Source organism: Coenobita brevimanus, chromosome 86 (assembly GCF_032717465.1).
Source record: "Coenobita brevimanus isolate Jiangsu-jjx chromosome 86, ASM3271746v2, whole genome shotgun sequence".
Taxonomy (NCBI): Eukaryota; Metazoa; Arthropoda; class Malacostraca; order Decapoda; family Coenobitidae; genus Coenobita; species Coenobita brevimanus.
The window spans coordinates 25,175,778-25,200,816 of record NC_137039.1 but is presented as its reverse complement, the minus strand read 5'-3'; the positions used below and the strand labels follow the sequence as shown (position 1 = coordinate 25,200,816).

Sequence of the window (25,039 nt, the reverse complement as noted above, 5' to 3'; positions counted from 1 at the left end):
CATTGATGTTTGTTCTACACGATAAGCAAAAAAATAATAATAATAAAATAAACTACGTACAATAGGGCGTTGTGAATAAACATTTGGGAACATTCATCTCACTTTCCAGCATCATAGTTCGAATGTTTACTAACATATCTCAACATGTTATACAATCATTTGAAAGAGAATTTTATTAACTTTCGATTGGGGCAGTTGGCATTTTGATATGTGGTATGATTTTCGAGTAATAAGCGAAAACCTTTTTCCGACAGACAACAGAGTTTTTATTCAGTGAGCTCCAGCGAAAAACTTTTCTTGGCAGTGTTATGTTTTTATTTCATCATCTTGTGCAGAATTTCATGATATCACATGATATAGTCAGTGTTCGCCCACGCCCAATAGTTTTTGAGAAAAATGCAAAAACCACGGTGTACCCATGCCGTGTCATGACTGTAGGGCGTTTTCCAGCCTCCCCCTAAGCTCCTACATGTATTTCACCATTTCCATGCACACTAGATATTGCACGCTATATTCACATGATTCACTGTCATTATTTTTGTAGTTGAATACTCACATTTGGTGCAGGGTAGAGGCAGTGTAGTTGAATAGAAACTGTAGCACAATCTTCGTTGGCTCAGCGGCTGATAACGGCCACGAATACTTCACAAACATCTAATTTCCTCTTGCAAACATCTAATCTAATCACAGTAGTGCCCAAAAACTATACAAAAGCACTACTGGTATAGTGAAATAAGTCGCGCGACCAGGACGGGGGTAATAAAGGAGATTTAAAGGGACAAGGGACCATGCACAACCTTCCCCACTGACAGCTCATTTGGTACTGAAAAACTTGTATGTGCTGTCGCGGGTATCGGAACCCGTTGTTGCCAACTCATTACTTTTGACGTGAGCCGGGCAAGCTATGACGCCTCAAAAATTGATGCAAATTGACCGAAACTTTTTTCTTTTTTTAATGGTTTTATGACGCTAAAGGCATCACTGTGCATGTACGAGGAAAGACCTTAGTGATACTAAATGCGTCACTGAGTACGAAGGAGTTAATGGAAAAGAATATTTAGAAAATATTATGGCCAGCCATGTTGGAGCAAATTTTTGTGTGCCACATATACTTACCTGGAAATCAGGCAGTGTTAAGTGGAATCCATAGCACTGTTTTATGTTCATATATATACATATATATATACTACATGTCAAGTGGGGTTGGTGGAGGATTAGTGCCCCTCCCTGTAAAACAAGTAACTCTAAGCCCTTGGCCACCCCGTTTGGGATACATGGCTTCTGGCAATGAATGAATGAATGAATATACTGTATACAGGTAAGCCCTTAATTCACGCGAACTTTTTTCACGCGATTTCGGTTATCCACGAATTTTTCGTACAATTATTAAAACATAAAATTATAGTATTCAAATAAATAATCTTAATATACAAGGGAAATAAATAAAATATAAAAATGCCTACCTGCTGCCTGTGTGCATACATGTGTGTGTGTGTGTGTGTGGGAGGTCGGTCTACCACGCACCACACAGTCAGTTTGAATCCGACGGTCGAAATATGCATGACTTGCGAATCGTTATTTGTGGCTTATTTTTTTGCTTTCCAGTGATTGCTTGCCTTGTCTGCCAACATGGGGCCTAAGCGTAGTGTTAGTGATGCATGTGGTAACACACCAAAATGGACTTGTCAAGTGATGTTGCTGACAGAAAGTTAAAGTGTTGGACAAACTTAATGGAGGAATGTTGGCGACAATTCTCCGTCAGGACGATTCCCCATCATTTATTTACATACCAGTTTATTTAGCAAGTACAGTACACTAGTTTTTTAATTATATGAGTAATAAAATCCCTCTGAAAATTAGTTACTAAAGTATTAATTAATCAATAATAAGTATATTTATAGAATGACAGGAAATCGTCCATGTTTTGATGGTGAATTGACTTCGTGGTGAATTGTCTTGGAACCGTGTGTTTGGGGTGAGTCAACTGTTCTTACAGTAAAGAAGGCAAAACATAGCATACGGGAGGCAGTGAGGGCTAGTGCACCAGACTGTGCTGAAGTGTCTCCACCTACTTATGTGAACTGGCTCGGAACCGTATGTTTGGGGTGAATGAGTCAACTGTTTGGACAATAAAGAAGGCAGAATGTAGCATATGGGAGGAGTGAGGGCTTGTGCACCAGACTGTTGAAGTGTCTCCACCTACGCCTGTGCTTGTCAGGTTTCAGTGTTAAATTTCTTACATTTTTGTTGTTTTTCATACCGTATGCTAGTTTATAAGGTGTATGTAGTGCATAAACAGTATTATTCAGATATAATATACCTAGTAGACATGCATAATTATGTGCACAGAAGGGCAGAACATATACGCGAATTTACCATATACGCGAAGGGTCTGGGAACGTAACCCTCGTGTGAATGAAGGGCTTACCTGTATGTATATATATATATATATATATATATACATACAGTGAGTCCTTGAAATATGAAAACTCAAAGTACAAATTTCCGATGGTATGAAAGCGATAAATGTAGGATAAATTCCACAGTACGAAAGTATCTGTCTCGATGGTACGAAAAACGATACGAGAGAAAATACGAAAAATTCAAAATGGGCGCGCTGCACAGCGCTGCGCTCGCTTGCAGTGAGAAAACGAACTAACCCCTGTCTGGTAAACACATTTTCGCGCACTTCCCAGTCGAGTCACATCCGTCCTCTCCTCACAGCTTTGCTGTACGTTACGCTGTTTTTTGCTGTTATTCACCTTTTTTATTTTCACCATGCCTCCCAAGTGCCCTGCATCATCTCCAGCATCCTGGGAATCAGGTGCAAAGAAGAAATGGCATCGTACTATCACTCTTGAGAGGAAATTTGAAATAATAAGATGCCACAAGGAGGGGCAGGGAGTCTCGGAGATTGGGCGAGCTTTAGGCCTTGCACCATCAACCGTTGGGACTGTGATGAAGAAAAAGGAAATGTACAAGAAGATGGCCACCTCCTTCTCCTAATCTTCTGCAGCCTGCCAAGCCACAAGGACCCGCAGCTTTTGCATGGTCTTAGCACCATATCAACAACACGAATCTCCAGCTGCAGCACAGGTCTATATTTAACAGTACAGTGTACTAATACTACAGTAATTAGTTGCATGTTTTATTTTTTTATGTCTGTACAATAATATAGTACTGTACACATGTATTGCATACTTCTAAATAGGAGGGGTAAAGTTTTAGTGGGGGGGTCCATTGGGGTCCTGGAACGCATCTCCCCCTTTATATGTATATTTCAATGGGGAAAATCATTCCGATATACGAAATTTCGGATTACGAAAGTTTTTTTTTGTCCTTATCCCTTTCGTATTTCGAGGACTCTGTATATATATATATGTATACAGTATATAAATACATGCAGTGGGGTCGCACAGTACGCAGGTTCACAGTACTGTACACAAATCGCATTGTATGCGAGTGACCAAAATAATAACCATAAAACCTTGATTGCGCGAGTCTAGCCCATAATACATGAGACAGAGGCAAGGAGTGGCCCAAAACCACTATTTTCCCAGACTACATGACCCCCCCCTCCCTGCACGACGCACCCATCATGACTTAAGAGGCTCATGGGGAAGGTGCTCAAGAGGAGTCTACAGTAAGATCTCGCCAATAACGTTGTCGGCAATAACGTTAAATTAGAATAGATACCCAGTTTCTGTAATTCCCTTTGAATTCATTTGAATAACGGTTATTTTGCGAACGTCAAGTTGTTATACTGCAAATAGGTCCCTAACAAAATGAGGAATGAAACAGGCAAACAAAAAGAGATGAAGGAATTGCCGAAAATATGAGCAGTAGCAAGGAGGAGGTGGAGGATCCTTCCCTCTCCACCTCCCCTGACTCACTCGCCGCCGTCCCCTCCACCTCCACAGCCCCACCTGACTCACCTGCTTCACCTGGCATACCTGCATCCCCAGCAATAATGACTGCTGCTGCATTCTGAAAGAAATATAACATTTGACAGACTTTAAATTTCTTCATCAAAGCCTGAAATAATACAACACTGGCAACTGTTAAACATGCATGGTGTGGTGGATGTTGTGTCAGGGGCACTCTAATTGTGTTGCTGCATCTCAGGCTCCTGTTGTTTAAGTCCATCAGGCCTGTTGTCTGCAGTTGTTAAGGTGACTGACCATTTTTTTTGTTATTGTAGCTATATCTGTAGTACATGTCTGAAAACTATTCCCTTTATTATGTCTCTAAGGGTCAAAAAATGTCAAGGTATGAGGGGGTACCACCCATATGTAATTATTCCCATAAGATTATGTATTCACAGTCACGATTTCACAGTGCGCGAGGACCAGGACCGCCCATCCACTCGCATGCTGTGTGAGCCCACTGTATATATATATATATATATATATATATTTATTTATTTATCTATATATATATATATATATACAGTATATATATTTGTAGGAGGAGGCTGTAGCACGGGCCGAACAGGGTAGTACTCCTGAGGGGAATGGGAATGCTGGTGATAGGGAGGGCTGGAGCTCCTGTTTCACTAGCTATCTAACCATCCCCCTTTGCTGACCTTTTCAATGTGACAGTAACATGGAGAGTAGACCACCATACTCTCCCAAACATTTCCTATAACTATCTAGGCACTACACCACATGCACTTTACATTTCACACAATGTATCCCACTATGTTACGGGGGTTGACGCCAGCAAGGCATGCAGCCAGAAAACTTTGCCCCCGCTACCTAGTGGCGGACTTCTGGGGGGAGGCGTGCCGGGGGTTCCGCCGGCATAGATCATGGGTCCAGGGTGAGATGGGGCTCGGGCCTGTGCTAGAGGGTACAGGGCATTGCAGTTCCCAGGCTGCCGCTTCCGCCCAATAGAGAGGGGCCCGAACCTGGGAGTAGCGCCCCAGGAGGATGCCCTATCAGTGGGTGTATAATGGCGGGATAGTTGCAGTGCCGAGGCGCGCTTGGAGGGTGTCCCTGCAGCTGTCCTGGCAGGGTGCCCCGAGGCCACTACCATAGCCACTGGTAAGCTGGTGGGCTAGGGGTCCCAGATCCGTTGCCTGGACCTGGGACTGTGCAGTGAGTGGGGCCTGTGCTATGTGTATCCCCCTTTATTAATACTGAAGATGACAAAACAAAATAAGTTTCAAAGCAAGCCTGAGGACAGTAAATCACCCAAGGGGATGAGGGTGGGTTCATGGAATGTGGGAAGTTTGAGGGGAAGAGAGGGGGAAGTCGTTGAGGCATTCAGTAGGAGGTGGGTGGATGTGGCGTGTTTGCAGGAAGTCCGGTACAGGGATGGATCAGCCAGAAAGATTGTTGGGTAGGACTGTTGCTATAAGTTGTTTTGGCAGGGGGGGACAGACGGATATGGAGGTGTTGGTGTGATGGTTGCAGAGAAATGGGTGGAATATGTTATGAATGTTTTGAGAGTAAGCGATAGGATATTGGTAGTGAAAATTCTGTTAGGTAGAAAGATAGCTGCGATTATATCGGCATATGCTCCACAGGCAGGATTGGATGAAGCAGAGAAAGATAGATTTTGGGATGATTTAATACATGTAGTGGGTGGTATGCGGGATGATGAGATAGTGATTTTGGGAGGGGACTTAAATGGTCATGTAGGTGAAGCAGCACAGTGTTATGAAGGAGTGCATGGGGGATGTGCATATGGTATAAGGAATGCAGAAAGGGAAAGGATACTCGAGTTTGGGGAGGCAACGGACATGATTGTGTGCAACACATATTTTAGGAAAAGAGATAGTAGGTTAATTACATATGAGTCTGGGGGAAACAGCAGTCAGATAGATTATTTTCTGGTTAGGAGGGCTGATAGGAGGTTAGTGAGGGATGTTAGTGTTATAGGAAGTGAGGAGTGTGTGCATCAGCACAAACTATTGATTTGTGATATGGTGCTTAAAGAACAAGTGATGAAAAAGAGGACTTATTTACCTAGGAGGAAAATATGGAAGCTGAAAAACCAAGTAGTAAGAGATGCCTTCTATAGTGAGTTGAGGAGAGTGGTGGCTGAACAGGGAGCTGTAGACAGAGGCGTTAATGAACAGTACAGAGCCCTCAAGAACAATTTCTTGAGAGTTAGTGATGTATCATGCGGTTGGACAAGAGGACCACCAAGACATAAAGTAACTTGGTGGTGGGATGAGGGTGTAGAAGCTGCGGTTAAGGAGAAAAAAAGGCTTTTCCGGGAATGGAAGAAGGGTGGTAGCAAAGAGGAATATTTGGCTGCCAAGCGAAGGGCTAGAAGAGAAGTATACAGGGCAAAGTCTGAGTCACAGAGACTATTATTTGATAACCTAAATCATGGGGAAAGGAAAAGTATGATATTTAGTGTGGCAGGTCAGGTGAAGAGGGATAATCGGCATATTATAGGTGAGCAGTGTGTGAAGAATGATGAAGGAAGGGTAGTGGTGAACAGTGAGGATATTAAAGATGCATGGAGAGAGCATTATAACTGGTTGTTGAATGAGGAGTTTGACTGGGACAGGGAAGGTTTGGAACCAGCAGATCCAGTGTCTGACCCTTGGCCTTTGATTGATGCTGCTACTGTGAGTGAGGCAATAGGCAGGATGAAAGTGGGGAAGGCAGCAGGTGTCTCTGGGTTGACTGCCGAAATGTTGTAGGCCTCAGGTGATATAGGGGTGAGGTTAGTCACTGACCTGATAAATAGGATTATTTATGTGTGTGTTATCCCAGATGATTGGCTGAAGAGTGTAATTGTAAATGTGTATAAAGGGAAGGGTTATGCCCTGGAAAGAGGAAATTATAGAGGTATAAAGCTTTTAGATCAGATAATGAAGGTAATGGAGAGAGTTTTAGAAGGTATGATTAGAGAAAGAGTGAATATTGATGAGATGCAGTTTGGGTTTATGCCAGGTATGGGGACCACTGATGCTATATTCATTGTTCGACAGCTTCAGGAAAAATATATTGGTAGGAGAATGGATCTTTATTTTGTTTTTGTTGATTTGGAAGAGGACTTTGACAGAGTCCCTAGAGAGGGTGAAGTGGACAATGAGAAAGCTTGGCTTGGAGGAGTGGCTGGTTAGGGTGGTTATGGCTATGTATGTGGGTGCTCACACCCAGGTAAGAGTGAATGGAGGGGGAGGAAAAGTTTAGGAAGTGGAGAGATGGTATGGGGCTCAAGGGCTTAAGGGTAAATGCAGATAAAACAAAAGTGATGATATCTAGGGTTGGTGGCGGTACTGTCAAAGACGAGGGAGAGTGGCCATATGCAGGTTGCCACAAGGGCGTGGGAAGTAATTCCATCTTGTGTGGTGTTTGTGATAAATGGGTGCATAAAAGATGTAGTGGTATCAGAGGTAGACCGCTAGATAATGCTGATTTTATGTGTACGGCGTGTCAGGGTGAGCAGGTGGAGATTGTCAGACGTGAAAAGATTGAACTTGCTGGTGAATCTCTTGAGTGTGTGGAAGAGTTTTGTTATTTGGGAGACATGTTGTGTACTGGAGGTGGGGCTGGAGCTAGCTCTGTGGCTAGGATGAGCAGTGGTTGGTAGAAGTTCAGGGAGCTCTTGCCTCTCCTGACGTTGAGAGGACTCTCCCTATGTGCTAAGGGGTCTTTGTATGCAGCATGTGTTAGGAGTGTAATGCTGTATGGTAGTGAGACCTGGGCAGTGAAGGAGAAAGATATTCGCCGGCTCAGACGTACAGAAATGACAATGATTAGGTGGATGTGCAGTGCGTCCCTGCGTCCAAGGCCTGGAGGGGCTGGGTTTACGATGGAAGAGTTGAGAGGAAGGATAGGACTGGAGTGTATTGGTGTTGTGATGAGAAGAGGTAGATTGAGATAGTTTGGACATGTGGAGAGGATGGGGGATGATAATTGGATGAGGGAGGTGAGAAGTGTTAATATTGGGGATGGGGTTATGAGGGGTAGACTGAGAAGACATGGTACGAGGTCATTAAGTGTGACCTCAGGGTTAAGGGACTGAACAGGGAGGCTGCAATGGATCGTGCAGCGTGGAGAGCCGCCATTAGGTGATCAAGGCCGACGCATGCAAGCATGTTGGAGCCTTTAAAAACGAAAACGAACTCAAACCTCAAGTACCATGGGCAATAGGGACTAGACAAGGACCTTGGTACTCAAATCCGCGTCACTCAGACAAAATGTTTACATGTATAATGGTACAGGGTGTTCTGGCAACTTTCCAAGACTCTCACTGTTACCCCTTCTTACCACCTAACCCCACATAAATTACCCCTACTTGCACCCACCATCAGGTAAGACATTGAAAGAGATATAACTGTTGTAATTAAAAACAACAGTGGTATTAAAAATGGCATTAACAAAAAGAGAAGTTGGGCTGGGTACCCTCTTGTTGATATGTAGCTCCCCGGTATTTTCCTCCCGCCCCCCACCCCCAAATGTTGTCAAAGTTTCGCCTTCTTTCGTATCATGTGGCATTCAGGAGAGACCTTAGGCCATGTGGTTAGATGAAAATTTATGGGTCTGGCAGTTTTAAGGGACGATATTGAACGAAAATTTGTGCTAACCAGAAAAAATTACTTTCATCAGTGTGTTCTCGTGAGTTAGCGTTCAGTTTCACATTCTTCGTTTGATATTGCGCCTCCCAACATGTAAAGGCCCCATCATGCTTTTGTATGTAGGGCTTGTCACCTAATGGCGACTCTCCACACTGCTCAGTCTCTGGCAACCTGCCTGTTCAGTTCCATATCCCTAAGGTCGCAGTCTTTGACATCATGCCAGGTCTTTTTTGGTCTGCTTCTTGCAGCCCTACCCCTGACATTCATACTTCTTACCTTCTGCACCCAGTTGTCATCCTCCATCCTCTCAACGTGTTCAAACCATCTCAGTCTACCCCTCCTCATCACAACACCAATACATGCATTACCATCCTTCCTCTCAACATCAGTCACAAATCTAGCCCCCCCAGGCCTCACATTCAGTGATGCACTAATATCCATGTGATCAGTGTCATTTATGACTTCCATCACTATCCTAGCCTTGCATTCAGTGAGGCACTATACATCCATCTAATCAGTGTTATTTATGTATGTTTGAGATAATGAATATCCTCTTCCTTTATTGCTCAAGTCTAACTACCAGACAGCATTACACTTCTGACAGATGCTGCATACAAAGATCACTTAGCATGGGGGAGAGCTGTACCAGTGTTAGGAGAGGCAACAGCTCCCTGAACTTCCTCTAACCACTCCATACCCTAGTCAGGGAGTAAGCATTAGCCCCACCTCCAGCACGTAACATAATACCCAAATAACAAAACTCCACACACTTACCAGATTCTCCAGCAAGATCAATCCTTTCACACCTGACAATCTTTACATGCTCTCCCCTACACATCACGCGCACAAAATCAGCATTATTTTGCAGCCGACCTTTAATATCACAGCATGTCTTATACTTCCTCTTATCACAAACGGTGCATGTTTGTGATGGAGCTACATCCCCCACCCTTTTGGCAAACTGCACATGGCCACACTCCCTCTGCTTTGGCAGGACCGCCACCAGCCCTAGATATCATCACTTGTTTTATCTGCGTTTACTTTCAAACTCTTGTGCCCCATTGTGTCTCTCCATTTCCTAATTCTTTCCTCCACCTCCCTTTAATTCCCAGCAGTCATTACAAAGTCATTGGCATACAGCATCTTCAATGAGAGTCCATTTCTGAAGTCACGTGAGAGAGCCTCAAGCACCATGACACACAATAAGTGGCTCAAGTCTGACCCCTGATGCTTGCCAACATTCACAGAAAACTTGTCGCTCAAGTCTCCATTTACTCTCTCCTGGGAGTGAGCATTCACATACTTTGCTATAACCACTCTAATTAGTCACTTTTCGATCTCAAGCTTTCTCTTTGCAAACTTCACCACCTCCCCAGGGACTCAGTCAAAGGCCTTCTCCACATCAAGAAAAACAAAGTACAGGTCCCTTTCCTTTCCTATATATTTTTTCTGAAGCTGGCAGACAGTTAATGTGACATAAGTGTCCCTTTGCATGACATTAATCCAAACTGCAACTCATCAGTATGCACTCGTTCCCATATCATACTTTCTGACTTTTTCTGTTACCTTCCTTATCTGGTCTAGATGTTTTATGGGTCTATAATTTCCTCTTTCTAGGTTATCACCTTTCCACTTATACATATTTACTGTCTCATTCTTCTGCCAGTCATCTGGAACAACACACTCATATATAACTGAATTTATCAAATCAGCAACTAACCACACTCTCATATAACCTGAGGCGTTCAACATTTCGTTGCCCAACCCGGATGCACCAGCCGCCTTCCCCTACTACATCTTGCCTGTTGCTGTGCACACAATAGCAGCATCACTCAAAGGCCATGGACCAAACACTGGACCCACTAACTCCAAACCTTCCCTGTTCCAGTCAGACTCCTCACTCTGCAGCCGGTTATAATGCTTTCATCAGGAGCCTTTAATATCCTCACTGTCCACCACTACCTTTCCTTCATTATTCTTCGCACACTGCTTACCTGTGATATCCCTGTTTTTCCTCTTCATCTGATGTGCCACCTTAGATGGTGTGCTAACCAACTCTTTACCTTCATTATCCCTGCACAGTTTTTGACTTTATACAGGGGCTTTATTTGCCCATTTGTAGAGGACAACTTTCATGTGTGGGGAGGCTTTCCACATACAGCTCTTCTCAACAAGTTGGAGCCAAAGGCTTTTTGTCTCAGTAACTCTCCTACTGTTACTGGCTTCCTGCAACTTCTGTCTTTTCACCACACTGTTGCATCTCTAGCTCTTTTCTGTCGCTACGTCAGTGGTCATTGTTCCGCTGAACTGTCTACTTGCATTCCTCCACCACTACAGTGGGCGCATAAACCCATCTCCCAGCACTTTGGTAGGGCAAACTGGGATGAATTTAGAAATTATCTTGCTGACATTCCATGGCAGTCTTTCTTCTCTAGTGATGTCAATTCTACCCAGTCCTACATTTACAATTTAATACTAGCTGGTATGGATTTATTCATACCAAGTCAACAATTCACTAAAAGATCGAACTCTCCAAAATGGTTTGATAGCAACTGTGCCAGAGCAACAGCCCAAAAGTCATCAGCATATAACTATTACTTGAAATCAAAAACATCTGAATCACTCTCTCAATTTAAAATTGCTAGAAACCGTGCAAAAGCTGTAATAAATCTTGATAAATCAAACTTTCTTCAAAACCAAGCATCAAAACTACTTAACAACCCTAATGACAATAGAATATTCTGGTCAACTCTTAGTTCTTTCAATAATAACTTTAACAAGTCATCATCCATTCCCCCACTAAAATCTCCAGATGGCGACATTAAAAATGACCCGCGTGGGAAAGCAGATATCTTTGCCAGTACATTTGCCAGAAATTCTACCTTAGAGGAAGCCAACCAGAATGTCCCAGCACTAGAACTTGCCTCTCCCGACATTGTTCCACTTAAGATACAGACAAGGTACGTGAAATCCATCCTAGACAATTTACCTACTAACAAAGCTGCAGGCCCAGATGGAATCCTGCCAATTGTTTTGAAAAAGTGTTCCCCAGAACTTGCCTCTCTTCTTGCAAAATTATTCAGACATGCATACGTACTTCATTCCCTAATTCACGGAAAGAAGCCAATATCCACCCAGTTCCAAAGAAAGGAAGCTCCTCTGACCCCTCTGATTATAGACCAATAGCTGTTACATCTTCTTTTGGTAAGGTTTTTGAAACTGTATTTAATAAGCACATAGTTAAACATCTTGAATCCAACAACTTAATTAGTGATATGGTTTTCACCATACCAACTCTAACGTACGGAAGTGAAGCTTGGACATTGTTGGAAGGACACAAGTCAAGAGTGAGAGCAGTGGAAATGAGTTATTTAAGAGGAGCCTGTGGAGTCACGTGGAGAGACAGGCTGACGAATGAGGATATAAAGGAGCGTTGTGGTGTGGATGTGGATGTGATAGGAAGCGTTATGAGGAACACACTGAGGTGGTTTGGCCATGTGGAGAGGATGGAGGGTGAAAGACTGACGAAGAGAGTGTATGTGAGTGAGGTGGAGGGGGGAAGAGGGAGGGGGAGGCCGAGGATGAGATGGAGGGATGGGGTGGAGAGGTATATGAGAGAGGGGGGTCTGAGTTGGGAGCAGGGGAGTGAAATGGCGGGGGACAGGGCGACTTGGAGGCGATTTGTTTGTGGCCACCCCAAACGGGATTGAGGCGTCTGGGAATAGATAGATAGATAGTTTTCACCAAGAAAGATCCACCATTGACATACTCAATCTCCTAACTCATACCATCCATCAATCAGTTGACCTACATGGTGAAACTCATGCAGTAGCCCTGGATATTTCTAAAGCTTTCGACAGAGTGTGGCACTGTTCCCTGTTGTCCAAACTCCCTTGCTATGGACTAAACTCTTTTGTTCCTTTGATTTCCTCATATCTCAGCAATAGAAAAATAAGAGTAAAAGTAGATGATGTATATTCCACTTTCCACTCAGTTAATGTCGGCGTGCCGCAGGGATCAGTTCTGGCACCAACCGTGTTCCTCGTTCATATTAATGATCTCTTATATGTCACCCACAATCCCATCCATTCATATGCAGATGACTCAACACTTCATAGTTCATTCACACTCAGACATCCATTTGCAAAGTCCGATATCTCTAACTCTCACCTCAGTACAGCTATCTCTTTAAATCAAGACTTATCCACGATCAGTGAATGGGGACAAAACAACCTTGTCTCATTTAATGCTAGTAAAACTAAATATATACAATTTACTAATAGGCAGGTATTGCCAGAATCGTAGATTACCTTCAATGCTACAAATATTCCCATTTCCAAAAGTATTGAAATTCTCAGCGTCTCGCTTAACAATGCCCTCAGCTGGACCTCTCATGTCAGATCACTTGCTAAAACCGCCTCAAAGAAACTTGGATTATTGTACAGAGTCCGTAACTTCTTCACTGATGAGCAGTTAGTTATAATTTATAAGAGTCATGTGCGCTCTCAGCTTGAATACTGCTCACCCTTGTGGAGCGGATGTGGAGAGGTTGCATTAAAACAAGTAGACAAAATTCAGAACAAAGCTGTTAGATTTATTAATAACCGTGCTATTACTAATAAACTACCTCCCCTACAAGTAAGAAGGGATGTTGCCTCCCTTACATTATTTTATAGATATTTCTACAGCAAATGCTCAGACGAAGTTGCGTCCATGGTGACACCTCTCCATGCCTTCCCTTGTGCTACACGGGCAGCTGGCAGCTCTCATGACTGGAATGTCACTCAGCCATACTGCGGAACTTCTGCCTATCAGAATTCTTTCATTCCCCGAACTGCATCTCTCTGGAACTCGCTTCCTCAGAGTTGTTTCCCTCCAGCCTTCAACCTGCTGCTGTTCAAGTCTAACTGTTACAGATATTTTATGAACAGCGGACAACAGTAATCTGGTGCATGGATTTATTATTATTTTTTATTCATTTGTTTTTTCCTTCCTCTGTTCTGTTTAAAAAAAAAAAAAAAAAAAAAAAAATCATCCCTTTTCTGTCCAGCTCTTTAGTGCAAGAGTTAACCATTACTCCTAGTCCTTCATGTATGCAACATGTCGACTCTAGAACAGTCTTTCTCCTTCTGTTTCCTACTACCTATGACCTCTAGTCTTTTAAATGCAATGTGTCCAGGCATCTCAGGATGAATGGATCTTGAATTTTGCCCTCCTTTTTTTTTTTTTTTTTTTTTTTTTTTTTTTTTTTTTGAGAGAGAGAGAGAATACTCTTCTGGGCTTTGGTTCCTTCTTCCTTGTGTAAAGGAAAAAAAAACTTTCTTCATTATTTAGGCTATCCAGTAAAAGTCACCAAGAGTCAGATTTTGCCTTGTATACTTCTTTTCTAGCCCTGTGCATGCCAGCCAAGTATTCCTCTCTGTTACCACCCTTTTTCCATTCCCTTCCAATTTTTTTTTTTTTTTTTTCCTTTTTAACTGCAGCTTCTTCACCAACACCATGTTACCTTATGTCTTTGAGGGCCCCTTGTCCATCCACACACTGAATCATTATCTCTCAAGAGATTGTTCTTGAGAGCCCTGTACTGCATTATAATGCTTCTATGAACAGCTCCCTGTTCAGCCACCACTCTGCTAATCTCAGTATAGAAGACATCCTTTACTGCATGGTTTTTTAACTCCCTTACTTTTCTCGTCGGTGCGTAGATCCTTTTCATCACCCACTTCTTCAGCACCATGTCATGTATTCACATCATCATCATCATCATCATCATCATCATCATCATCATCCGTATCAGTAATTTGTGTTGCAGCACACTCTTTTGGTCCATATAACTTTAACATCCTTCACAGTGGGGATATTAAAGACACCCAGAGAGAGCACTACAACCGGTTGTTGAATGAGGGGTTTGACTGGGACAGGGAAGGTTTGGAGCCAGCAGATCCAATGTTTGACCCTTGGCCTTTGATTGACGCAGCTACTGTGAGCAGGGCAATTGGTAGGATGCAGGTGGGGAAGGCAGCAGGTGTGTCTGGGTTGACTGTGGAAGTGTTGAAAGCCACAGGAGATAGAGGAGTGGGGTTAGTCACTGATTTGATAAATACAATTATATGCGAGATATTATCCCAGATAATTGACTGAAGGGTGTACTGTAACTGTAAATGTGTACAAGGGGAAGGGTGATGCCCTGGAAAGAGGAAATTTTAGAGGCATGAAGCTTTTGGACCAGATAATGAAGGTAATGGAGAGACCTCTAGAAGGTATGATTACAGAAAGAGTGAATATTGATGAGATGCAGTTTGGGTTTGTGCCAGGCAAAGGAACCACTGATGCCATATTCATTGCTTGATATGTTCAAGAAAAATATATAGGAAAGAAAAGGGAACTGTACCTTGTTTTTGTTTATTTAAAAAGCCTTTGACTGAGTCCCAAGAGTGGTGGTGAAGTGGGCAGTGAGAAAGCTTGGGATCGAGGAGTGGCTGGTTAGGGTGGTTATGGCCATGTATATGGGTGCTCGCACCCTGGTATGGGTGAATGGAGTTTTGAGTGAGGAGTTTTCTGTGTATGTTGGTGTGCATCAGGGGTCAGTCTTGAGCCCCTTGTTGTATATTTGGTACTTGAAACCCTCTCACGTGACTTCAGAAATGGACTCCGTGGGAGATGTTGTATGCTGTTGAATTGGTGTTGATTGCTGAGAATTAAAGGGAGATGGAGGAAAGATTTAGGAAATGGAGAGATGGTATGGGGCACAAGAGTAAATGCAGGTAAAACAAAGTGATGGTTCTGTATCTTGGGCTGGGGACAGTACTATCAAAGAAGAGGGGAAGTGGCCATGTGTGATTTGCCATAAGGGCATGGGAAGTAATTCCATCTTGTACAGTATTTGTGATAAGTGGGTGCATAAGAGATGTATTGGTATTAGAGGGAGACTGTGAGATAACGTTGATTTCATATGTATGGTGTGTTGGGGAGAGCATATGGAGATTGCCAAGCATGAAAGGATTAACATCCTCTTGAGTCTCTTGAGTGTGTGGAAGAGTTTTGTTATTTGGGAGACATATTATGTATTGGAGGTGGGGCTGGGGCTAGCTCTGTGGCTCGAGTGAGGAGTTGTTGGAAGAAGTTCAGGGAGCTGTTGCCTCTCCTGACATAAGAGGGCTCTCCCTCCATGCTAAGAGATCTTTGTATGCAGCAGGTATTAGGAGTGTAATGCTGTATGGTAGTGAGATCTGGGCAGTAAAGGAAGAGGATATTCACAGGCTCACACTTACAGAAATGACAATAATTAGGTGGATGTGCAGTGCATCCCTGAGTGTGAGGCCTGGGGGGGGGGGCTAGGTTTACGATGTAAGAGTTGAAAGGTAGGATGGGACAGGAGTGTATTGGTGTTGTGATGAGGAAAGGTAGATAAAGATGGTTTGGGCATGTGGAGAGGATGGGGGATGATAATTGGGTGCAAGAAGTGAGAAGTGTTAATGTTAGGGATAGGGTAGCAAGAGGTAAACTGAAAAAGACCTGGGACGAAGTCATTGAGTGTGACTTCAGGGATAAGGACTAAATAGGGAAGCTGCCAGAGATCGAGCAGCATGGAGAGCCACCATTAGGTGACCAAGGCCGACACATTCAAGGATGTTGGAGCCTTCAAAAATGAAATGAAATGAATCACCCTCCAATCGTCCCTCCTGACCAGGAAATAATCAGTCTGGCTACTATTACTCTCACATTCATATGTAATCAGCCAACTGTCTTTTCCTAAAATGCATGTTACACACGCAGTCTTGTTTATTGCTTCCCCAGATTAAAGTATCCTTTCCCCCTGTGCATTCCATGCACCATATGAATATCCCCCATGTACCCCTTCTTATCCTTGGATTGCCACACTCACATGAACTTTTAAATCCCCATCCAAAAGTACAATTTCATCATCCCCTATACCACCAAGCATACTTGTCAAATCATCACAGATTTTATCTTTTTCATCTTCATCCAAGCCAGAGTGTGTAGCATACACTGGTATAACTGAAATAATATAATGAGTTTACCAAACAATATTTTCCCTGCTTTAATCCTTTCATTTACTCTCATTACATTCATTACACACTCCACCTATTTCTCCTCAGCCAGCTTACCCATACCATCACACCCATCTACCCTTCTTTGCCATAATAGCTTATAGCTACAGTCCTTCCCAGCAGGAAGGAGGCAGTGGCTCAGTTGGTAGAGAGGTGGCCTGCAGTCCTACCAGACCCAGGTTCAAATCCCTGCTGGGGTATGGAACAGTTTAAGGATCTGAAGTTTGTAAAAAACAGGCTTTACTGATCTACCAGAAGACCTGCCAACATGTCGTAAAAATACCCCTGCTAATACCACTACACCATGTATGAGACAGTCCTAGCTTGTATTCAACATGGACAGTGGATGTTGGCGCCGAAGTGGTGACAAGTAGAGGTTTATGGTATGGAGGAGGACTGATGGGCCACGAGAGCAGGCTGTGAAGCCTGGTTTTAAAGCTTTTGCATTTTGTTTTATCGTAAGTCAGGTAGAAAAAGGAGGAGATGGATCACAGGCCCTGCCTACATGCACAGTCCCACGTCCAGGCATGGGACCAGGGATCCATAGTCCACCAGTCGTGGTCAATGACTGTGGCAGTGGCTTCAGGGCATCCTGCCAGGACAGCTACAGGGACACCCTCCCAGCATGCCTTGGCACTGTAACTGACCTACCACTATACACCCACTGATAATGCAACCTCCTGGGCACTACTCCCAGGTTCATGCCTCTCTTTGTTGGGTGGAAGTGGGAGCCCGGGAATCGTAATGCCGTGTACCCTCTGGCATAGATATGAACTCCATCCTGCCTTAGTCTAAAAACTACTGTGGCAGATCCTTTGCCACACCTCTCAGGTCTGCCACTAGGTAGCGAGGGCAAAGTTTTCTGGCCAAATACCCTTGCGAGTGCCAGCCCATGTGACATAGTGGGGTACATTGTGTGGTATGTAATGTGCACGTAGAGTAGTAGTTAGTAGTAGTAGTGTTTGGGAGAGTATGCTGGCCTATTCTCTGTGTTCATGTCACACTAAAATAGTTGAGCAAACGGGGATGATCAGAGTATCCTGGTGGCTATTGAAACAGGAGCTGCAGGTCTCCCTATCACCAGTATTCCCATCCTCCTTGGGAGTACCACTTAGATTGACTGGTGCTACAGCCTACTCTCTACCTTAGAAATTGGTAATTACCATTCATTGATATACTGAACAGATTACCATATTATGATGATAATTATTATGTTGCCCTTTGATGTGGTGATGGGATGTTTTGCTTTTGTGTGGGCTGTTCCTGCCCAGTTGACCACAGCTGTTTGATACTCAGTGCAACTCTTTACATACATCATTCAGTTCATTGTCACTGCTGTTGAAGTAATGATTGTCATTCAGAATTATAAGGCAGAATTATTTTGATAATAGTTGTTTTATAGGAAAGTTTATCAAGATCAGTGTCAGAATGATCATGCTATCACATTAAACTAACCACAATTGTAGAATTTATGTTGATGTATGATGAACACATCTATGAAATTTCATGAAGTGGAAAGATCAGTTTTGGTCATTGAGGTTGTTGCCACTGTTTCAGTGTTTATTAAACAAGGGATATCTTTATTTTGTACACACTAGCCTAAACACAGACGTCTGACCTGACTTGGGCTAAGTGTGGCAGCACGCTGTAATTGCTCACATTTTCTGCATTGTCATACCTTGAAATATTCCTGAAAATTTGCATATACAGTAAACTCTGGATATTTTTAGGTCTTTGTGGATATGGCAACACACTAGATATGAGCATGCAGGTAATGCAGTTTCCCACCATAAGAGGAGCTCTGTGAAGTAACCATGAATTTGTCACGTCTATTTATCTATCTGTAGCCACTATGATAATCCCATAAGGGGTGGCTGTTTGATTTTGAGTTAGTTGTTTCATGGGGAGGGCCGCTAACCCTCTGTTGACATGTAAGTAACATCTATGGTTGGTTATGTGGTTACCACCCAGTGTTGTAAATGGTTTCCTAGCTTACAGGAAACCATTATGCTTCTCACTCAGTGTGAGAAGAAAAAAAGAGTAAGAAGAGTAATAAAAAGTGACAGGAAAGATAGGAAAAACAGGTAGAGAAGAGGACAGACACAGTAAAAGAATGATAAAGGTGAAGGAAGAAGCTGGCAGGACTATATCAAGTGAGTGGATGTTGCAGTAAAGCAAAAAAAATGAAGATAAGACTTTATTTGTTTATATTTTATTTATTTATTTATTCCATCCATCAGTCCATCATCCAGTCCTATGTTGCCCCATGAAGAGCATAGGAGCCCAGGGCTGGGCAAGTTGGTCCTGACATTTCAGATGAGAGTGACCAGCCTTACTCATCGCTGAATGGCATTACATGAGTAATAAACACCAACCACCCCTTGGATATAAACCTGCACCGACTCAATCTGATTAGAGCACCTTAATTATTCACTAAACTACCAGGCATCATAATTTGGTTGTATGGTTACCACCCAGCATAGTAAATGTTTTCCTGGTGTACAGGAAACCATTTGGCTTGTCACTCAGTGTAGAGTCACCCATAGGCAGAAGGAAGAGGAAAGAATGAAGGAAAAAAGACAGAAGAGGAAGGAAGGATGGAAGGAAAAGGCAGACACCCATAGCAACACTACATCGAGTGAGTGGATGGTGAGCACCTCCACCTCTGATTTTTATTTTATTTATTTATTTTTAGTTCTTCCATGGAGCAGCATCATAAACAGTTCTGCACTATGAGGGACTCCATGGAGAAACATTGAAGGTGCTGTGTGTCCAAAATTCCATATCTTATCCACTGTTTTCATGATTTTGATTATGGCTCATTCAAATTTACTCCAGTGAGGTACTCGTATAATAGCAATATGCGCATGCTGGAGAAAGATGCCCTTACATGGTGGCATAGATATAACTGGACAGCTCTGCACTCTGGTTATTCAAATGCGTCATAACTCCTTTCCTGTCCCCTCAAAGGAGGATTATAGGCTGCTGAGAAGGGTAGCTTTGGCTTGCAGTCTACCAGGTTCATGTTCAAATAAGCATGGGGCCATAACAACAGCAACTGCCATGGGGATATCACATATCCATGTCTCATACCAATACTGATACTGAACCACTTCCTTAAACATCCACTTGTTTTTACACTTGCTACACCATCATCATTAAAAAACAACAGCATTCAACAGTTGTCCATCATAGTCAGATACTTTTTCGTGCCCCATATATGCCATAAATACCTTCATTCCTTCTCATGTGCTTTTCACTGTCTTAATGCATATGTTGGATACATACATCCCCTATCTGTCTGTCTAACTATAGGCAGATGCCTTAATCCCATAAGGGGTGACCACAAACAGATCACCTCCATGTCGCCATGTTCCCTGCCATTTTGCTGCCCTCCTTCCAACTTACACCCCTCCCTCATATATCTATCTGCTCCATCCCTCCATCCCATCCTTGGTCTCCCCTTCCCTCTCCCCCCCTCCACCTCACTCAAATATGCCCTCCTAGTTATTCTCTCACTTTCCACCCTCTCCACATGGCCAAACCACCTTAGTGTATTTCTTCTAATGCATTCTTTCACATCCACACCACAACACTCCTTTGCATCCTCATTTGTCAGTTTGTCTCCCCATGTAACTCCACATGCTTCTCTCACATAACTTATTTCCATTGCTGTCACACTTGATTTGTGTCCTTCCAACAGGGTCCAAGCTTCGCTTCCATACATTAGAGTGGTGATCACAGTACTGTCATGCAGCGATTTTTTTTTACTTCCATGCTCTTCCATCTTTCTTATCTCTGCTTTCAGTGAACTAGCAGCCTTTCTTTCCTGCTGTACCCTATCAAGCACTTCATCCTCCGAACTCCCATCCTTACTCGTCATACTACCCATATCTTAAATTTATTCATATTTTCCATTACCTCACTATCCAGCTTTATTGTGCATTCAGTGACTTCATTTCCCTTAAGACCACAGTTTTACTCTTCTCTCCATTCACCTCTAGATTCCATTTCTTACCTACTCTCTCAGACTCATTCACCAAGCCTAGCAGTTCCCCTTTGTCTTTACTTAACAATTCAGTATCACCTGGAAACAACAAAACAGGAAGTTTCCAAATGCTGCCTGTTCTCATTAGGGCTGCTCCAGCATCCACTGCCATACCTTGTTTTTCTTTTATAATTCCATCCATATAGAAATTGAACAGCTGTGGAGACATGACACATCCGTGTGTCCGTCCAACTTTGAGGTAGAAAAAGTCCCTCATTTCACCATCCACAAGCACTGCAGTCTTAGCATCCTCATACATACCCTTCACGGCATTCAGCAGTTTCCCATTTGCTCCAGATATTTTTTTTATATTTTCCACGGTCCCTGTCTGTCCACTTTGACATACGTTTTCTGTGCATTCACCAGATCCATGAAGGCAGCATACAACTTTCTCTTATTTAGAAACATTTCCACCAAACACCATAGTATGCATATCTGTACTACACAACCTCTTCCCTTCCTGAAACCTCCCTGTTCTTCTTCTCCAACTAATTCCTTTGTTTCCCAAACTCTCTGTAGGTATCCAACCATATACTTTTCCTATTACACAAAGATAACAAATGCCCCTATGATTACCACACACTTCTTTTTTCCTTTTTCATTTGTACAGGGGAATAATAATTGTAACTGACTTCCAGTCATCCAGGGTGCTACCTTTCTCCCAGGCCACTATGCACATCCTCCATATCCATTCTACTACTATCTCTCCTCCACGATTCAGCATTTCACCACACACTCCATCAGTTCTTTGAGTTTTCCCCATTTGGACTTGTTTCATTGTTTACACCACTTGCATCCAACAAATCTCTTCATCCCTTCTCATCTCCCTCTTTGTCCCTCCCCTAACCATTCCTAAAACCACCATGTTCATCATTCTCTAGGCAATGATGTACAGTTTTTATTGAGTATCATAATGGCATCTTGGCTTCCTATTTAGATTATTTAATTTTCAGATATATTGATGGTCACTTCTACATAATTGTTGGCAGCAAGAATGTACACATGGTGATCAGGGAGAGGAGTCATATCAATCTTTATGAGGGATCTCGATACTCCTTTGCCAAGGTCAGTGACGATATTAATACTGAAAACACATTTGGTTTCATTACCTTTCTGGTTCACCTGTCGGATGTGTGACCAAATCCTTGGGAATAGTTGTTGTTGTTATTCATCCCCTGTCCACCAGCCCAAGCAGACCTTCTGACTGCAGGTAAGTAGCTGCCCCCATGATGTCCTATAGGTTAATTACCTCAGTGATGATGTGAATTACCTCGGTGATGATGTGAATATCTCTTAGTCGGAAAGTTTTGCGTCAAGAAAAGCCCTTTCAGATAGTTATTTATAAGATAATGATGACATTTTAACATGGATTCTCTGGAAATATGTCAAGTGACCAGCAAGTGAATCTGTTAAGTACTGTACCGCAAAGGCTTCATGAAGCTCAACAATAGAGAGAGAGAGAGAGAGAGCAGTGGATGGTGAGCTGTCTGAGGTACATTTAGTGTCCTATAAAAACAACAAAATAAACATAAGTAAAAAGGTATCTTTGGCGGAGAACAAAGTTAACCCAAATTGCAGCTGATAAAGTACAGCTACATTGAGAGGCAGACACATGCTTAAGTGTGTGTGCAGTGTTGCCATGACATAACGCTGGATGTTTTCACATTACCTTATATGTTACGGGGTAAATGACTGTGTTTTTATTATTCCCCTACTGGTGAAACTGGTCGGGGTCTTATAGGTTTGCATGGTTCCATCAGCACATCAGTCCATCTGCAATTTCGTGTCAGCTCTGTAACCTCCACATGCATGGACAGATTTTGATATAACTTCACACAGTTGCTCCCCATACCATGACGGTGTCTCGTTCGCAACAACCAGCCATCTGCTCCAAAGGTCAAGGTCACACTTGGGGCTCAAACAAGGTCATCTGCAATTTCGTGTCCACTCTGTAACTTCCACATGCATGGACAGATCTTGATAAAACTTCACACAGTTGTTCTCCATACTATGATGATGTGTCGCACGCAACAGCCAGCCATCTACTTCAAAGGTCAAGGTCAAACTTGTTAGTCCCTTACCAGTGAAACCGGTCAGGGACTACAGGTTTGTGTAGTTTCGTCAGTACATCAGTCCGTCTGCAATTTCGTGTCCGAAATGTAACTTCCACATGCATGGACAGATCTTGATATAACTTAGCACAATTTTTCCCCATATGACGACGGTGTGTCGCGTGCAACAACTAGCTATCTACTCCCAAGGTCAAGGTCACACTTGGGGCTCACAAGGTTGGGTGCTTTCATGTTAATGGCCATACCTACATTTGTGTCCTCTCTATAACTTCCACGTACATGACAGATTTTGATATAACTTCACATTGTCGCTTCCCATGCCATAATGGTGTGTCGTGCAGGGCAGTCAGCAACCTGCTCCCAAGGCCAATGACATGTATATGGTTTTCATCCGGTAGAGGACTGTGTATTGCATGGCAATGCTGATTGCACTTGTTAAATTTTTATCATTTAATTATGCTTTGTTAATATTTGATGTCCATAGGCAAACTTAAAGCTGCCAGTGTGATAGTGCTTTGTTAATGTTTGATGTTCAGAGGCAAACATAAAGCTGCCAGTGTGCAAGTGCATTGTTAAAGTGCATTATTAATGTTTGATGTTCAGAGGTTGACAGTGTCATTGTGATAGGAAGAGAAGAGGACACCCTGTTTCCAAACAGCCCTGTTATTATGAAGTTCAGTGGCAGAGTAAGCTAAGCATTGTTGCAGTGTTTTTTGTTCGTGTACGCAGTATTTACATGGATTAAATTTTGCATATTTTATTATACAGGTACTTTTATACAGGTATTTAAAATGGGCAGAGCCTTAGGAATTGATGAAATGTGTGGTGAAATGCTGAAGCTTGGGGGAGAGATAGTAGTAGAATGGATGTGGAAGATGTGCAGATTGGCCTGAGAGGAATGCAAAGTCCCGGATGATTGGAAGTCAGGTATGATTATTCCCTTGTGCAAAGGGAAAGGGGAAAAAGAAGTGTGTTGTAATCATAGGGGCATTTGTCTTCTTAGAGTAATAGGAAAAGTACACGGTAGGATACTTATTGACAGAGTTAGGGAAATAACAGAGGAATTAGTTAGAGAAGAACAGGAAGGCTTTAGGCAGGGAAGAGGTTGTGTAGATCAGATATTCATTCTTAGATCTTTAGTGGAAAAGTGTCTAGAGAAGGGAAAGAAGTTGTATGTGGCCTTCATGGATTTGGAGAAATCATATGACAGGGTGGATAGACAAGGATTGTGGAAAGTATTAAGAATATATGGAGTAGATGGGAAGTTGTTGAATGTTGTGAACAGTATGTATGAGGGTGCTAAGGTTACAGCATGTGTGGATAATGAACTGAGTGAGTTTTTCTATTTGAAGGTTGGGTTGAAACAGGGATGTGGCATGTCTCCATGGTTGTTCAGGCTGTATATGGATGGGGTTATAAAAGAGATACAAGGTAGAGCAGTGGATGTTGGAGTGGCCCTAATGAGAGAGGGCAGTGTTTGGAAATTCCCTGTACTGTTGTTTGCAGATGATACTGTGTTGTTAAGTGGAGATGAAGGGGAGCTACAAGGCTTGGTGGATGAGTTTGGGAGAGTGCTAAGAAACGGAGTTTAAAGGTGAATGTAGGGAAGAGTAAAGTTATGGTCTTCGAGAGAGGTGAAGTCAGTGAATGTACAGTGAGGTTGGATGGTGAGGAAATGGAAAATGTGAATACATTTGAGTACTTGGGTAGTGTGATGAGTAAGGATGGAAGTTTGGAGGGTGAAGTGCTTGAAAGGGTACAATAAGGAAGAAAGATTGTTGGTTCCTTGAAAGCAGTGATAAGAAACGGAAGTGAGCATGGAAGTGAAAAAGTTATTACATGACAGTATTGTGATACCAACTCTGACGTATTGAAGTGATGCTTGGACGTTGTTGAAGGGACACAAGTCAAGAGTGAGAGCAGTGGAAATGAGTTATTTGAGAGGAGCCTGTGGAGTCACATGGAGAGACAGACTGACAAATGAGGATGTGAAGGAGCATTGTGGTGTGAATGTGGATGTGATAGGAAGCATTAGGAGAAACACGTTGAAGTGGTTTGGCCATGTAGAGAGGATGGAGAGTGAGAGACTGACAAGGAGAGTGTATGTGAGTGAGGTGGAGGGGAAGAGAGGGAGGGGAAGGCCAAGGATGAGATGGAGGGATGGAGTGGAGAGGTATATGAGAGAGGGGTGTGTGAATTGGGAGCAGGGCAATGATATGGTGGGGGACAGGAAGACGTGGAGGCAATTTGTTTGTGGCCACCCCGTATAAGGGATTAAGGCATCTGGCAATACATAGATAGA

The 25,039-nt window shown here is 42.9% G+C and overlaps 1 protein-coding gene across 1 annotated transcript in view; it reads left to right on the top strand.

Moving 5' to 3' along the window:
• LOC145410739 (uncharacterized) overlaps positions 1–25,039 on the top strand; it is a 256,684-nt gene that overhangs the window by 117,236 nt on the left and 114,409 nt on the right. Inside the window, exon 5 of the mRNA XM_080280844.1 lies at positions 21,619–21,730. Coding sequence (XP_080136970.1) covers positions 21,619–21,730 — 112 coding nt within the window. The remainder of the gene's footprint in view (positions 1–21,618; positions 21,731–25,039) is intronic.